General features: G+C 40.2%; 1 protein-coding gene across 7 annotated transcripts in view; it reads left to right on the top strand.

Annotated features, from left to right (window-relative positions):
• The window catches only part of PTPRM (protein tyrosine phosphatase receptor type M), a 729,462-nt gene that overhangs the window by 568,479 nt on the left and 148,587 nt on the right, over positions 1–12,396 (top strand). For 4 of the 7 annotated variants that reach the window (XM_050942100.1, XM_050942099.1, XM_050942097.1 and 1 more), the window contains 3 exons: positions 6,418–6,569; positions 10,935–11,009; positions 11,257–11,283. In XM_050942100.1, coding sequence (XP_050798057.1) covers positions 6,418–6,569; positions 10,935–11,009; positions 11,257–11,283 — 254 coding nt within the window. The remainder of the gene's footprint in view (positions 1–6,417; positions 6,570–10,934; positions 11,010–11,256; positions 11,284–12,396) is intronic. The other 3 variants (XM_050942101.1, XM_050942098.1, XM_050942096.1) reach the window with 1 other exon arrangement.

Below are 12,396 nucleotides of genomic sequence, written 5' to 3'. Positions count from 1 at the left end.
GGGTTTTGCTTTGTGGAATTTTTGTTGGGGGAGGTTTGCTTTTATTTGTGCTCTAAAGATGGAGATTTTGGTGTGCAGTTTTGTATTTGTGACTTCTTTTCACCCCATATAAAAACAAGGTGAGCCCTAAGACGTAAATGAGTCTGAAGAAATATTTGTCTTGACAAACCACCTATTTTCAGGGGATTTCATGGCACCCCTCCCCTACATTCTTGTCTTATTAGTCCTCAACTCATTACAAAGACTGGTTGCGTATCTTACAGCATCCTGCCGGGTGGGATCCACCTAAATGTCCTTACCAGCTGTCGTCATCTCCTCCTTAGAAGTAAACCTCTCTTGACTTCAGAAGGAGCTACATATCTCCAGGAACTGTAGGATCACATAGAAAAAAAACAGAAAAAGAAACTTAGTCCTTTCATGTACCATTCCCCACATATCATACTTCTCTATCGGCATTTATACTATGGTACATGACCTCTTCTCACTTTGATTTAAAATCATATTTTTCTGAAGTATTGACATCAAAGCATCTTGACTTTGCAACAATTTCTGACTTTTGAGGCTATGTGCTGAAGAGAAGGTCCTCTCCTGTAAAAATTATGACTCAGAGGTGACACATGGTGGAGGGGAGGTTTCCATGCAGGTTGATGTCCCCCTTCTTGCCCACCCAATTTATGCCAGGGCTTTAGATTTTTATTTCTTTTGTTGCAGGGAGTGGGTTCAAAATACCTGTTCTCCCACTATCAACACTAACGCGTTGCCTCTGCCTTGTGTAAATTTTCTTATTTCCTCTTGTATTGATAGTGACACTGCTTGTGGGGTCTGTTTGTAATTTTTGCTTTCCTTGTGTTGTAATGTTGCAGAATTTGCTTCCTGGATAATTAGAGTGGAAATTTGCTTCTGTGTTGCTTGTCTCCCTTGTTTATTGCATTCTCTGCTCTTCTCTGAAGAAAGACGGGAATCTTTAGAGACTAGGCATGAGGTTACTTTGCTGTAGAGGAGTTCATCAAACATTCTATCTCCTTTGTCTCCACATTTTACTCTAGATCTAAGAGGGTGAGGGGTGAATGGTTATATGAACCATCAGGGGTTTGTGTATTTCTTACATCTTGTGTAGTTAAAGGCTCCTGAGATTCATGTGGCTCTGTGCAAATGATATGGGATCTGCAGAGATTAAAGCATTAGGCAATATCCAGAGTACCTGAGTGTAAATTTTTTATGTTCAGCTTAAGTTTATTTGCTTGAGTCCAGCGGATTTTTTTTTGCTCACACTACAAAAGTCTAACTGTTATATATCAAATTCTTGAAATAGTTGTTTCAGCTTCGATGTTTTCCCATAAGGCCTGTATTCCAGCATTAGATTCAGAATGTTTTTATGATAGTAACAACTGTACAGTAGCTCTCAATCTGTCATAGCCTAAATGTGAACAAAAACCTAAAATGAAGGACTGAGAAAATATTAGCGCAAGAAGATAATAATGTCTTGGATTAATTCTCAAGGAAAATTCTCTGCTGTAGGATGTCGAGTTGTACTGTCAAAACAGTAATAGAAGTGAGAACTTTAGCTTTCTTGGGGAAGGATGCAAATTTCAGTCTAAAATAAAGGACTCTCTTATAATGGCGGATGATTGTGATGTACGCTATCAATCAAATCTCTTTTTATAATGCTGTTGAGTAACCAGAGTCAATGCTGTGACTGTCAGTTCGCAGATATGGATCCATATCCCTGGAATGCAGTCCAAGACAGTCATATTGCATGGCTTCTCTGGGAAACTTTTTAAAAAGCTGAGAAAGTCTTGTGACACAGCAGTTACTCACCACCATACAAGAAATCTAGATATAAGTACTGAGCTTGGGAGCAGTTAAGGGCTTTGTGGAGATGGATAATGCTCACTACTCTGGTTATGGGGAAAGGAAGATAACTGAGATTATCTAAAAAGATATATAATTATATCGATAATTGGTAGACTATACAGTTCTCTCACTCTATCTTCTAGACCAAAATTATCTGCATATTTCAGGGCTTGTGTAGAAGTAGATAGACAGGGAACTCTCTCACTGGAGATGTACCGTTGTGTGTTCTTGGACAGGAGTATTTTCCAGTGGTCTGAGTGACACAGAAATAAAGAGAAATATGACTCATGAATGAAACTCCAGAGGTCAAATTTAGACATCCTCCTTGTTACCATCTAGGTTGTGGATTCAGGTCCGAGCCTGTATATTTGGAGAGTGCACTGTGGCCAGGAAGGAGGTCTATGCACTGGTAATTTGGGGTTAGAGAGGACATGCAGAAGGAGAGAGAACCACTGCCCTGCTTACCCTGCTGCATCCTTGAAACAAATTTGAAAGCTTTTCAGTGGTAGTCTATTTATTATGGTGGAGAAGTCACCAGACCACAGTTAGGGTTAATCAGGATTTTCAGTTTCTCAGGGTAATGATTTCTTAATATTTTCTAAATCTTTAGAGAATAATAAAACTGGAAAAACTAGAGATGATAGTTTTGAAGGAGCTCTAATTTTCTATGTATCTGTTATATATGTTACTCTTTTCCTGTGAAATACTGTTTAAAAACAGGTCAGAAAATAGATTTGGGATCAAAGTGTTTCACGATCATCTCCAGTGTGTATTATTTTGAAATGTGGGTACTTTTATAAACTGCAAGGAGATTTAATTTCATACCATTGTGTTTATAAGTCAACATTCTTTATAAGGAAGAAATTGGCAAAGGAGAAAATAGATGCCATTTTCGTGGGTGATCTAAGGACTTCTATTCAGTTATTAATGCATTAGGAAATAGATATCCTAAAATAAATAGATTATAGTTTTTAAGGAAAATATTGTTCTTTTCTTATGAAATGGTGGGGGGCTAGGTAGGAAATGCAGGGACATGGGCAGTTTCCTGCTGTTTTGGTTATAAGATACTCCAATGTCGTTCATAAAGGAATTTCTGGATATGCCAACATTACATTAAAATTCAGAAATGAAAATTTCATTTTAAGATGAGTTATGGTTGCTCTTTATCAACCCATAAAATAATTAGGAAATAGAACGTAAAGGAGTAAATTTCAACTACAAGTTTAGAATAGGGTATAACAACTCATAATATATATTATTATTTTTACAAATCACACTCCCATCTAAATTCCAACCAAAAAATGTAATACATTTTAGGGGGGATATCTAATAATAAGCATGCTTGGAACAATTATGGTTAGTGATTAACATATTGTTAACATGGTCGTTTTTACACTTAGAACTGTTTTAACTTATAAATGGGATTGCAATCCACTTTCTAAACCATATCAAAAGGGGCACCGGCAAGAACCACCCTAAACATGAGGAAGTGCGAACAACCCAAAGGGAACTAGGTTCGGTTATAGAAAGTTAAAGTATGATGATATTTCTTCATACCTGGAATACTTGGCAGAGCTTATAGAAAGCTTTTGTTGGGAAGGATGGATACAAAAATAATTTTAATGCAAAGTCCTAATTTAAATTTTATAATTTTAATAAGTACCTTCAGTTATTTCAATCTGTATTTTGGTAGAGATAAAGATGAGTGTGTGTCAAGGTCTCAGTTGGTCCGCCGAGCTCGGGGTCGTGGGGAGCTACTGCCTCGCCGAAAGCCTTGGTCACACCTCTGCGTTCATGAGGAATTACTGGAGGGAGATGTGCCGTCGCAGTTGCCGTGACACAGGAAGTACCAGCCAGAATCCATGACACGCCCCTCAGGCAGGGGAGTGTCAGCAAGAGTCAGGGATGCGCCCCGAGGTGGGGTAGTAGAATGCAGGCCCACCCAGCTCCAGTGTGTTCCAGCTCAGGGCCCTGACAGTGGTGCAGGGAGAGGGTCCCACCACTGGGTCAGCAGGGGTCCGTCTACACCACAATGATCAAACATTAAGTCAATGCACTGTCCAGTTTTGCCCCTGGGCTACTTCCTACCAAGTCTCTCGAGTGGGTTCTTGCGATTCCTCCATTGGGGTATTTAACCGCCAGTAGCTCTAGCGCACCCTCAGCATTGGGATCACTTGGGCTCTGGTCACTGCCCAGCTCCTCCAGTGCCTCAGGGTACTCTGCTGCCAGCAGTCCTGGTAGCCCGAGTCCTTCCTCTGGGTCAGGTTTCCCCTGGTCCAGGGCATCCCTTGGTTCGGCAGCAGGGTCTACAGGGAACAGCGAACAGCCTGTGTCTGTCTCCCTCCCTGTTGCTGCCCTGACTGGGCTAAGGGCCTCACCCTTTGTACTTCCTATTCCACCCCTCCCCTTCCAGGAGCTGAAGTAAGCTTGCCCTGGCTCCGTCCACTCAGGCTGAGAGAGTGGCTCTTTACCCTCTGCTTCAGAGGGAGGCCATCCCGGCTCCCTACAGGGAGTATGGTTTTATAAAGACAATAAAAAACATGAGTTGACATATCCTATTCCAAACTTGAGGTTTAATCCTTAACTTTGTATTTCCTAATTTTTTATGATTTGATAGCAAGCAGTTGGGGTCCATAACTCATGTTTAAACAAAGTGTTTTGTTTCTGAATTTTAATGCAAACACATATTTGTCTGGAGTATATATTCTGTGACATTTGATTAATTATTTAGGACCAGATTCTTATTCCTTTACTATGACTGAGTAGTACCTTACTCAGCAATTAACTCTACTGATTTGAAAGGGACTGTTCGAGCTACTTCCTAGAGTAAGGGTGGCAAACCAGGCCCTTAATTTGCCAATTTATTTTATAACTTTAAAGCAATTAAAATTGTTTAACTAAGAAACAACATAAACCATATAAATAAGCTCTGCCTTTTATTCTTCCAAATAACCCACACATTTTAGTATGATCTATTATTAAGGGCCAATTTCAGACACTTTCTCATGCTGAATAGCATCTTACTCCACAAACAGTTCCATTGGCTTTCAGGGGACCACTCATGGAGTAAGGGTATCAGAATCTATGTCAAGATTCCACTGCCCTTACTCACGTCACAGCACCTTACTCCAGGAGTAGTGCCATTGTAATCAGTGTGACTAACAGTGGCAGAATTGGGTTCTTATAGCCCATGTCACTTTGAAAGGTCACTCAGTTGTGAAAACCGGCATATGTGAGAGTAGACTCAGGCCCAGGGTATATGATCTAAATCAATGGTATATATTTATCACTTATTTAAAAATATATACTATACACCGGAGATAATACAGAATGAGGCTCGGGAGCCGCAAGTGGCTCTGTAATATGTCTTCTGCGACTCTTTGCAGCACATGATATTAAAATACCATGTGATTTAATTATTAACCAATCAGAATGCTTTTATTGTATTATTAACCAATTGTAGTTGATAAACTAGTAATAGTCATTTTGCAGTGAGAATTTTTTATATATATTATATTTATAAATATATATATTTATAAATATTTGTTTTTTAAAAAATATTATGTAAAACTATAAATATCTAATATAATAAAAAGTAAATATTTCCCGTCATACAGTTTAAATATGAATATATCATACTATAGTAAAAGAAACAATGAATTCACATGACTGTGGCTCTTTGAAGTAATGTTGATCATTAATTTGGCTCCTGAACCATTGAGGTCTGAGTATCACTGCTATACACAGTCCAATTATAAAAGTACCCCACCACTGGTATCAATCTGAGACCAAGACTGTCTTTTGCCCGCAGATCCAGTTGCTTTCAAGATCTTGGTCACTAAGAACTTTTCTACACTAGGGTGACCAGATGCTAACTGTAAAATATTGGGACTACCGCAAGGGGGGCACCTTTTTAATTGTTACACTCACCCGTCCGGGTCTTCGGTGGTATTTCGGCGGAGAGGAATAAGTGTTGCCACCAAAGACAGAAGCACCCACCGCCAAAATGCCGCCGAAGACCATCAGTGACTGAGGGACCCACCGGATGGGTAAGTGTAACAAAAAAATCGAAACAAAATATCAGGACAAATGGTGTCCCGACTGTACTTCAGTCGGGATGCGGGACAAACTGCACAAAATCGGGACAGTCCCGATTTTATCATGGAGTCTGGTCACCCTATTCTACACAGAAAGGAAAAAAAAAGAAAGACAGACCTGCAGCAGCAAGTTTCAGAGCCATAGCTTTTTATTTATTTATTATTTTATTTTCTATTCTTGAGACGAATCTGTTACCCTAACTCAGCACTTTTCGAATAGTCCTACCTATGTCAGTGGCATTTCCCCAGAACCAGGTGCTGTTCTAAATATGTAAGAGTATCAAAAACTGGCCCTTGATCAACAGATGACATTTAATAAGTGTTAGGTTGATTACAATTGTTTGAAATAACACTAATGATTGCAGTAAGTTATTCCACAAAATAGTTACAAACTATTAAAAAAAACAGCTGTTCTGTGTGTGCTTACCAAATTTTATTTCCTCCCCCCGCATGTTCATTTCTTAAGAAAATTGGCTAAAAAGCGGAAAGAGACATTGAGTAGTACCCGGCAGGAAATGACAGTGATGGTGAATTCAATGGATAAAAGCTACACTGAGCAAGGCACCAACTGTGATGAAGCTTTCTCTTTCATGGACACGCACAATCTAAATGGAAGATGTAAGTTCAAAATGCTTGGGTATGCAGCAGTCTCTTTTATTTCTGCAGAGGGGAGGAGGGTGGAAATGGTTCTTAAAATACTTCTCATTACCCAATCAATTCAGCGGACAGGTTATTAATTTCTGGAAAATCCTTGGGATCCAGTATCTCCCACTGTGCAACACATGACAGCATGTATTCTAATGAGCAGGACTGTCAGACATCAAGAATAGGCTTCTTTAAAAATAATAAGGATAATTGAGCTTTTCTCTTTCCTTTTCTTTCACACGAACAGCAAAGACATTCTGCAGCAGGTGTGGATTTGCATTTCCCCATCTGTTTATTGTGCTGAAAGTTTTATAGTCTTTATGCTGCCCCCACATCCTTCACCACCCCCCTCATGTTAGGCAAAATTTATTTTTTAAATGTCATCACTTAGTATCTTTGCTTGTCCCAAAGCTCAGTTTATCAGTGTTATAGCTGTCTCATTATATCAGGTGCCAGATGATGCTTTCTCACTTGCTAGTGCAGAGAAAGAGCTAACTGAAATTAATCAGTGTGGCGTTTGATAGGCAATTCTCCAAATGTCTCATGTTTGTGATATATCCTGGAAATGAAATTTTGGGGAGTGAAATTTCACACATTAAATTTTTTACTCACCTGCAGACCTTTGTTTGGGGGTAAGAACTGTGCCAGGACCCTACTACAAATAGAACAGCCGTTTTCACAGCTGCTGAACAGGAAGAAAAAATAGAGAACCAAAAATGTTTACATGAAGTAACACAGCAAAAACCTTAAACAAAAATCCCATTTGTTGGGGGTTTGGGTGGGTTTTTTTGCATACCACAATGTTTGCACAGTTTGCAAATTTATCAAAGTTTTAATTTTGTTTCTCATAGTAACATTATACAAAGAGTTGTTTCTGCTTTTCAATAATATGCTTAAGATTTTATCTTTAAGGAGCTCAGTCGTGCAAACCCTTTCTAGATTTATGCAATGAGGCTTCTCTCAATAGTGAGTATCAGGCTCAAAGTTTGTAGATATTAAATTACAATTTCATCTCTGTTTAGCATTTGCTTTTAAATAGCACTTTTTTGGGGTCCAGTCTTAGTTGCATTACTCATGAGAACAGCCCATTGCAGTCTCTGAGATTAGTTACAGATTTGAAGGACAGAAGGGCTCACCAGATCATCTAATCTGACCTCCTGTATATCACAGGCCACCACCAACACCCACATCCCATACTTTACTCAAAGGAATAAGGGGATCAGGATTTAGCTGTATCTTTGTGCACCAAGACATATTTTTGCTGTAGAGCTATTAGATGGTCACAAAAGCAGAAGTACATTTTACAGTCTAGGAAGCAATAAGTACTTGAGGCCAGATCCTCATCTTTTGTAAATAATTGTAGCTCACTTTAAGTAAATGGAACTGTGATGTTTTACACTCACTGAAGATGAACTTTAAACGCAAACTTGTCATAATGAATGTGGCTGCCACAGGAACCAGGCTGGCAACGTAAACAATTTGTACTGATCTTTTAGTAAGGATTCATTCCTATGAGGGGTTCAGAGCATCCTCCACTCTCATTACCATGTGTGGCCGAGATTCTGCCTTGCATTAGGGCAGTTTTGTTCTCACCAGTTCAGCCAGCCCCCAGCAGAAAGGAACCCTTGCCACTGCTTCTTGTCTACTGGTACAGGAGATGAGGCCATAAGAAAAGGGGACCATGCGGGAGGAATAGCTCAGTGGTTTGAGCATTGGCCTGCTAAGCCCAGGGGTGTGAGTTCAATCCTTGAGGGGGCCACTTAGGAATATGGGGCAAAAATCAGTCTGGGGATTGGTCCTGCTTTGAGCAGGGGTTGGACTAGATGACCTCCGGAGGTCCCTTCCAACCTTCGTATTTCATGATTCTATCCCCAGCTGCACAGAACATTGACAGCCAGCATAAATAAGAACAGCTTTCAGGTTGCTCCATCTCATGCAAGGGACTGACATCTGGAGGGTCCAGAGACTCAGGAACAAAGATGGAGCTCAAGCTAGCACTGAAAGACAATTTGAAATTTCTCTGCTCTGTAGCTTCCTGGTCTCCACATTTGTCCTTCAGATCCTACCTTGCTCAATGTTTAGATCTCTGAACAACTTGTTCGAGTGATTGCTCATGTATATTCCACAATAGGATATGCTGCACCAGTATCAGAAGTTTTTCCCCTAACAGTACCTGTAGGTGAGCGCCCCTACTGACCCCTGGAGTGGCACCTCCATGGCATGGTATTAGGGGCGCTGCGTGCTTCCCCTACCCTCAGTTCCTACTTGCCACCAGTGAAGTTGCTTCGGAACTGCTCTGCTCTAGCTTTGCTGTAGCTTGTCCCCAGAACTGCTTGTTCATTCAGTGTATGGTATTCTTCCATGCTATGACTGGCCAATTCCTTAAGGGATTGGATTGTCTCTTCCCATATGCTAGGCCCCCAGTCCCACAGTGGGACCTAAACCTGGTGTTGGCCTGCATCCCGGGCCCCCCATATAAGCCCCTAGCTATGTGCTCGTGGTCGCAGCTCTCGTGGAAGGTGGCCTTCCTGGTAGTGATCATGTCGGCTAGGCGGGTCTCAGAACTCAGGGCCCTGACCTCCGAGCCCTTGTACAAGGTGTTTCATAAAGATAAGGTCCAGCTCCACTCACACCCACCCTTCATTCCTCCCGAAGGTGGTGTCTGCCTATCACATGGGTCAGGACATTTTTTTGCCGGTCCTCTGCCCTAAACCCCATGCGTCCAGTGAGAAGCGCCGCCTCCACACACTGGATTTGAGACAGGTTCTGGTTTTTTACCTGAAGAAGACTAAACCATTCAGGAAGTCCTCGCAGCTGTTCATCACCTTGGCCAAACGCACGAGGGGTCAGCCAATCTCCACTCAGCAGCTCTCCAACTGGATCACCTCATGCATCCGTACCTGTTATGAGCTGGTGGGAATCCCTCCACCACCAATCGTGAGGGCACACTTGACTAGGGTGCAGGACATTTGTAGGGCTGCCATATGGTCTTCAGTTCACACGTTCACCTTGCATTATGCGATCGTGTCTCAGACCAGGGAGGATGCCAGGTTTAGCAGGGCCATACTCCATCCCGAGAGTTTGTGAACTCCTACTCACCTCCAACAGATATAGCTTGGAATCACGTATTGTGGAATACACATGAGCAAGCACTCGAAGAAGAAAGGACAGTTACCTCTTCTGTAACTGGCGTTCTTCGAAATGTGTTGGTCATGTCTATTCCACATCCCACCCTCCTTCCCCTCTGTCGGAGTTTTCTGGCAAGAAGGAACTGAGGTGGGGGGAAGCACACAGCACCCCTTATACTGTGCCATGGAGGCGCCACTCTAGGAGTTGCTAGGGGCGCTCCCCTACGGGTGCTGCTGAGGGAAAAACTTCTGGCACTAGTGCTCATGGTGAGCACTCACACCTACCGTGGAATAGACATGAGCAACACATCTCAAACACCAGTTACGGAAAAGTCTGTCTTTTCTTGAGAGTTTACTAGGATGTCGAGAATATCCTTACATCTTGTGGAATAACTGAGATAGAGCTCTAGTGTAATGCACCACAACTTGCATCAGCCACGAGGGTTACATGTGCAATAACCTTTGCTTAAAAGTCTTTGACGACTCTTTGGCTAAACATCCCTTGATGTTTTATAGTTAACAGTCTGTTGCCCATTGATTATTTCTGTCCCTTTAATGATAATGCATGTGTTGTATGTCATACTATGGAATTAATTCTGCTTAGATTGTTTCATTTAACACCCTTATAAAATTACCTGTGTTTACATCTTTAAATACTAATACCAATACTGAAATGTGAATCACTGGTTGAAAAACACTGTCAGAGAAGAAATAACATTCGGGAAACAATACTGTATTCATATATGTTACCTACCTATCTGAACTATTAGTAGTACAGCAGAGAAAAAAATGAATTGTAGAAGAATATTTGACCATCCTATTTGTGGTATTGTTAGGTAACCCTTTTAATTCTCAGAGCTACTGTAAAAAGCAAATGCTGTCATTGTTACTTGCTTATTTGAAGATCTGCATACAGTGTTACCTTTGAAACATAAAAATATGCTAGCCATCATTGGAAAACTTCACAATGATCAAAGTGCTTTATCTGATCAAAATTATTTTCAGAAAATTGGTCCATATTAGTTAAACCATTTTAGTAATTACCCAGCATGCTTTCTGCTCCCATTGAAATCATTGAGAGTTTTGCCATTGCCTTCAAAGGGAGCAGGATCAGGCCCTAAATTAAATCGATTGCATATGCTTTTATTTCCAATCTGAAACAGCCACATTTCTCTTTGCTGCCACTGACTGAATTTTCTTCTCTTTACAGCTGTATCATCCCCCTCTTCATTTACAATGAAAACTAACACACTGAGCACAACAGTGCCTAATTCTTATTACCCAGGTAACCATTTTTTTTGTCTCTGTTTCATCCCTTCATAATGCAATGCACCAGTTTCCCTCCTGAGAAATCAAAATGTATACTGTTATTATTTTATTATGTATTGCCATAAGAGCATTATACATTGTAACATATTATAACTAGTTGCTTACTGTGGCTTTCTGCAGGAAAATGGGGGATCATTTATCAATCATTTACTGTTCTCTCTCTTTTTACCTTTCTGCATTGACCTGCTTATGATGTATGACAGATCCATTTGTGCCAACTGCAATTTTAGGTGAGAACATTTCCCTTTATCAAAGTTTATTGCAGAAATAATTTGGACAGGTGCAGCTCTGGGTTACAGACCATAGTTTCTAAGAGACTAGAGCATTAGGTTTTTGGGAGGGAGAGCAAGCTTTTCTGCAATGAGAATGCTCAGGACAGTTATTGGACTGGATTCCTACCATCATGGTGCAAAGTTGGGGAGGAAAAGGAGAAAAATTGCTTTCACATGTGGTTTTCTGAAGAAATGTTTATGCATGTATTTGGAATGACACACAGGAATTTGATTATCATGGCAGTTAAAATAGCTTCTCACTGTTTTCAGTTTTATCTGTGAACTGAAGATATCTCTTTTGTAAAAATAATGTTTTCCTAATTAAAGCTGATCTAGAAAATCAGTCAAAATAAAGGTCTGGCCATCTACCAGCTATCATTTCTTCTTACAATACCACACGTTTTCCGACATGCCTGTCACAGTGAAGTTTCAGCAAAGATGGTGTTTTGAACAGCAAAATGACAATATGGCACTTTATAAAAATATTGTTGATTATGTGTCAGGTGTCACAAAAATGAATAAAATGGTAGCACTATAGGACTAAATGCATTTGAAGTATGAAACATTTCTGCTAGGAATTTAGGGAAAAAAACAACCCTCTTATTTGTGCAATATAAAAAGAATGAAGGAAAATGGCATTTTCAAGCTGTTGTAATAAAAGCAGCATGAGACACTATTGCATTCGCAATGAATATGTAACAAACCTGTGTTATGGCTTGTCCTTTGTTACTTTCACAGTACTAACCTTCACCTAAACAGAGATTTTAAAAAATTAAATAAAGGTATAACAATGCACCGTAGCAAGAATTCCAACCCAAGTGTTAAGCTGCTTCTTTAGTGCTGTCTTTACAATGGTTTATCTTTACAATACATATTTTTCTTACTCTTCCCTTTTCTTCAAGTCACTAGGAATTTGTATATGAAGTATAATATTTACATGTCATTTTCTGGCTTTAAGCAGTTGCATTGAGGTAAAAGAAATTAAGTAAAGTTAAGTGACAGTTACAGGGAGCTGCAGTGTAGGAAAGTGACTTCTGAAAAACTAATGTAGCAAAGTTATTGTGCTGGAGG

The sequence above is a fragment of the Gopherus flavomarginatus genome, chromosome 2 (assembly GCF_025201925.1).
Source record: "Gopherus flavomarginatus isolate rGopFla2 chromosome 2, rGopFla2.mat.asm, whole genome shotgun sequence".
In the NCBI taxonomy this organism is placed as follows: domain Eukaryota; kingdom Metazoa; phylum Chordata; order Testudines; family Testudinidae; genus Gopherus; species Gopherus flavomarginatus.
Note: the sequence above shows the minus strand (reverse complement) of the source record. Positions and strands in the feature narration are given on the sequence as shown.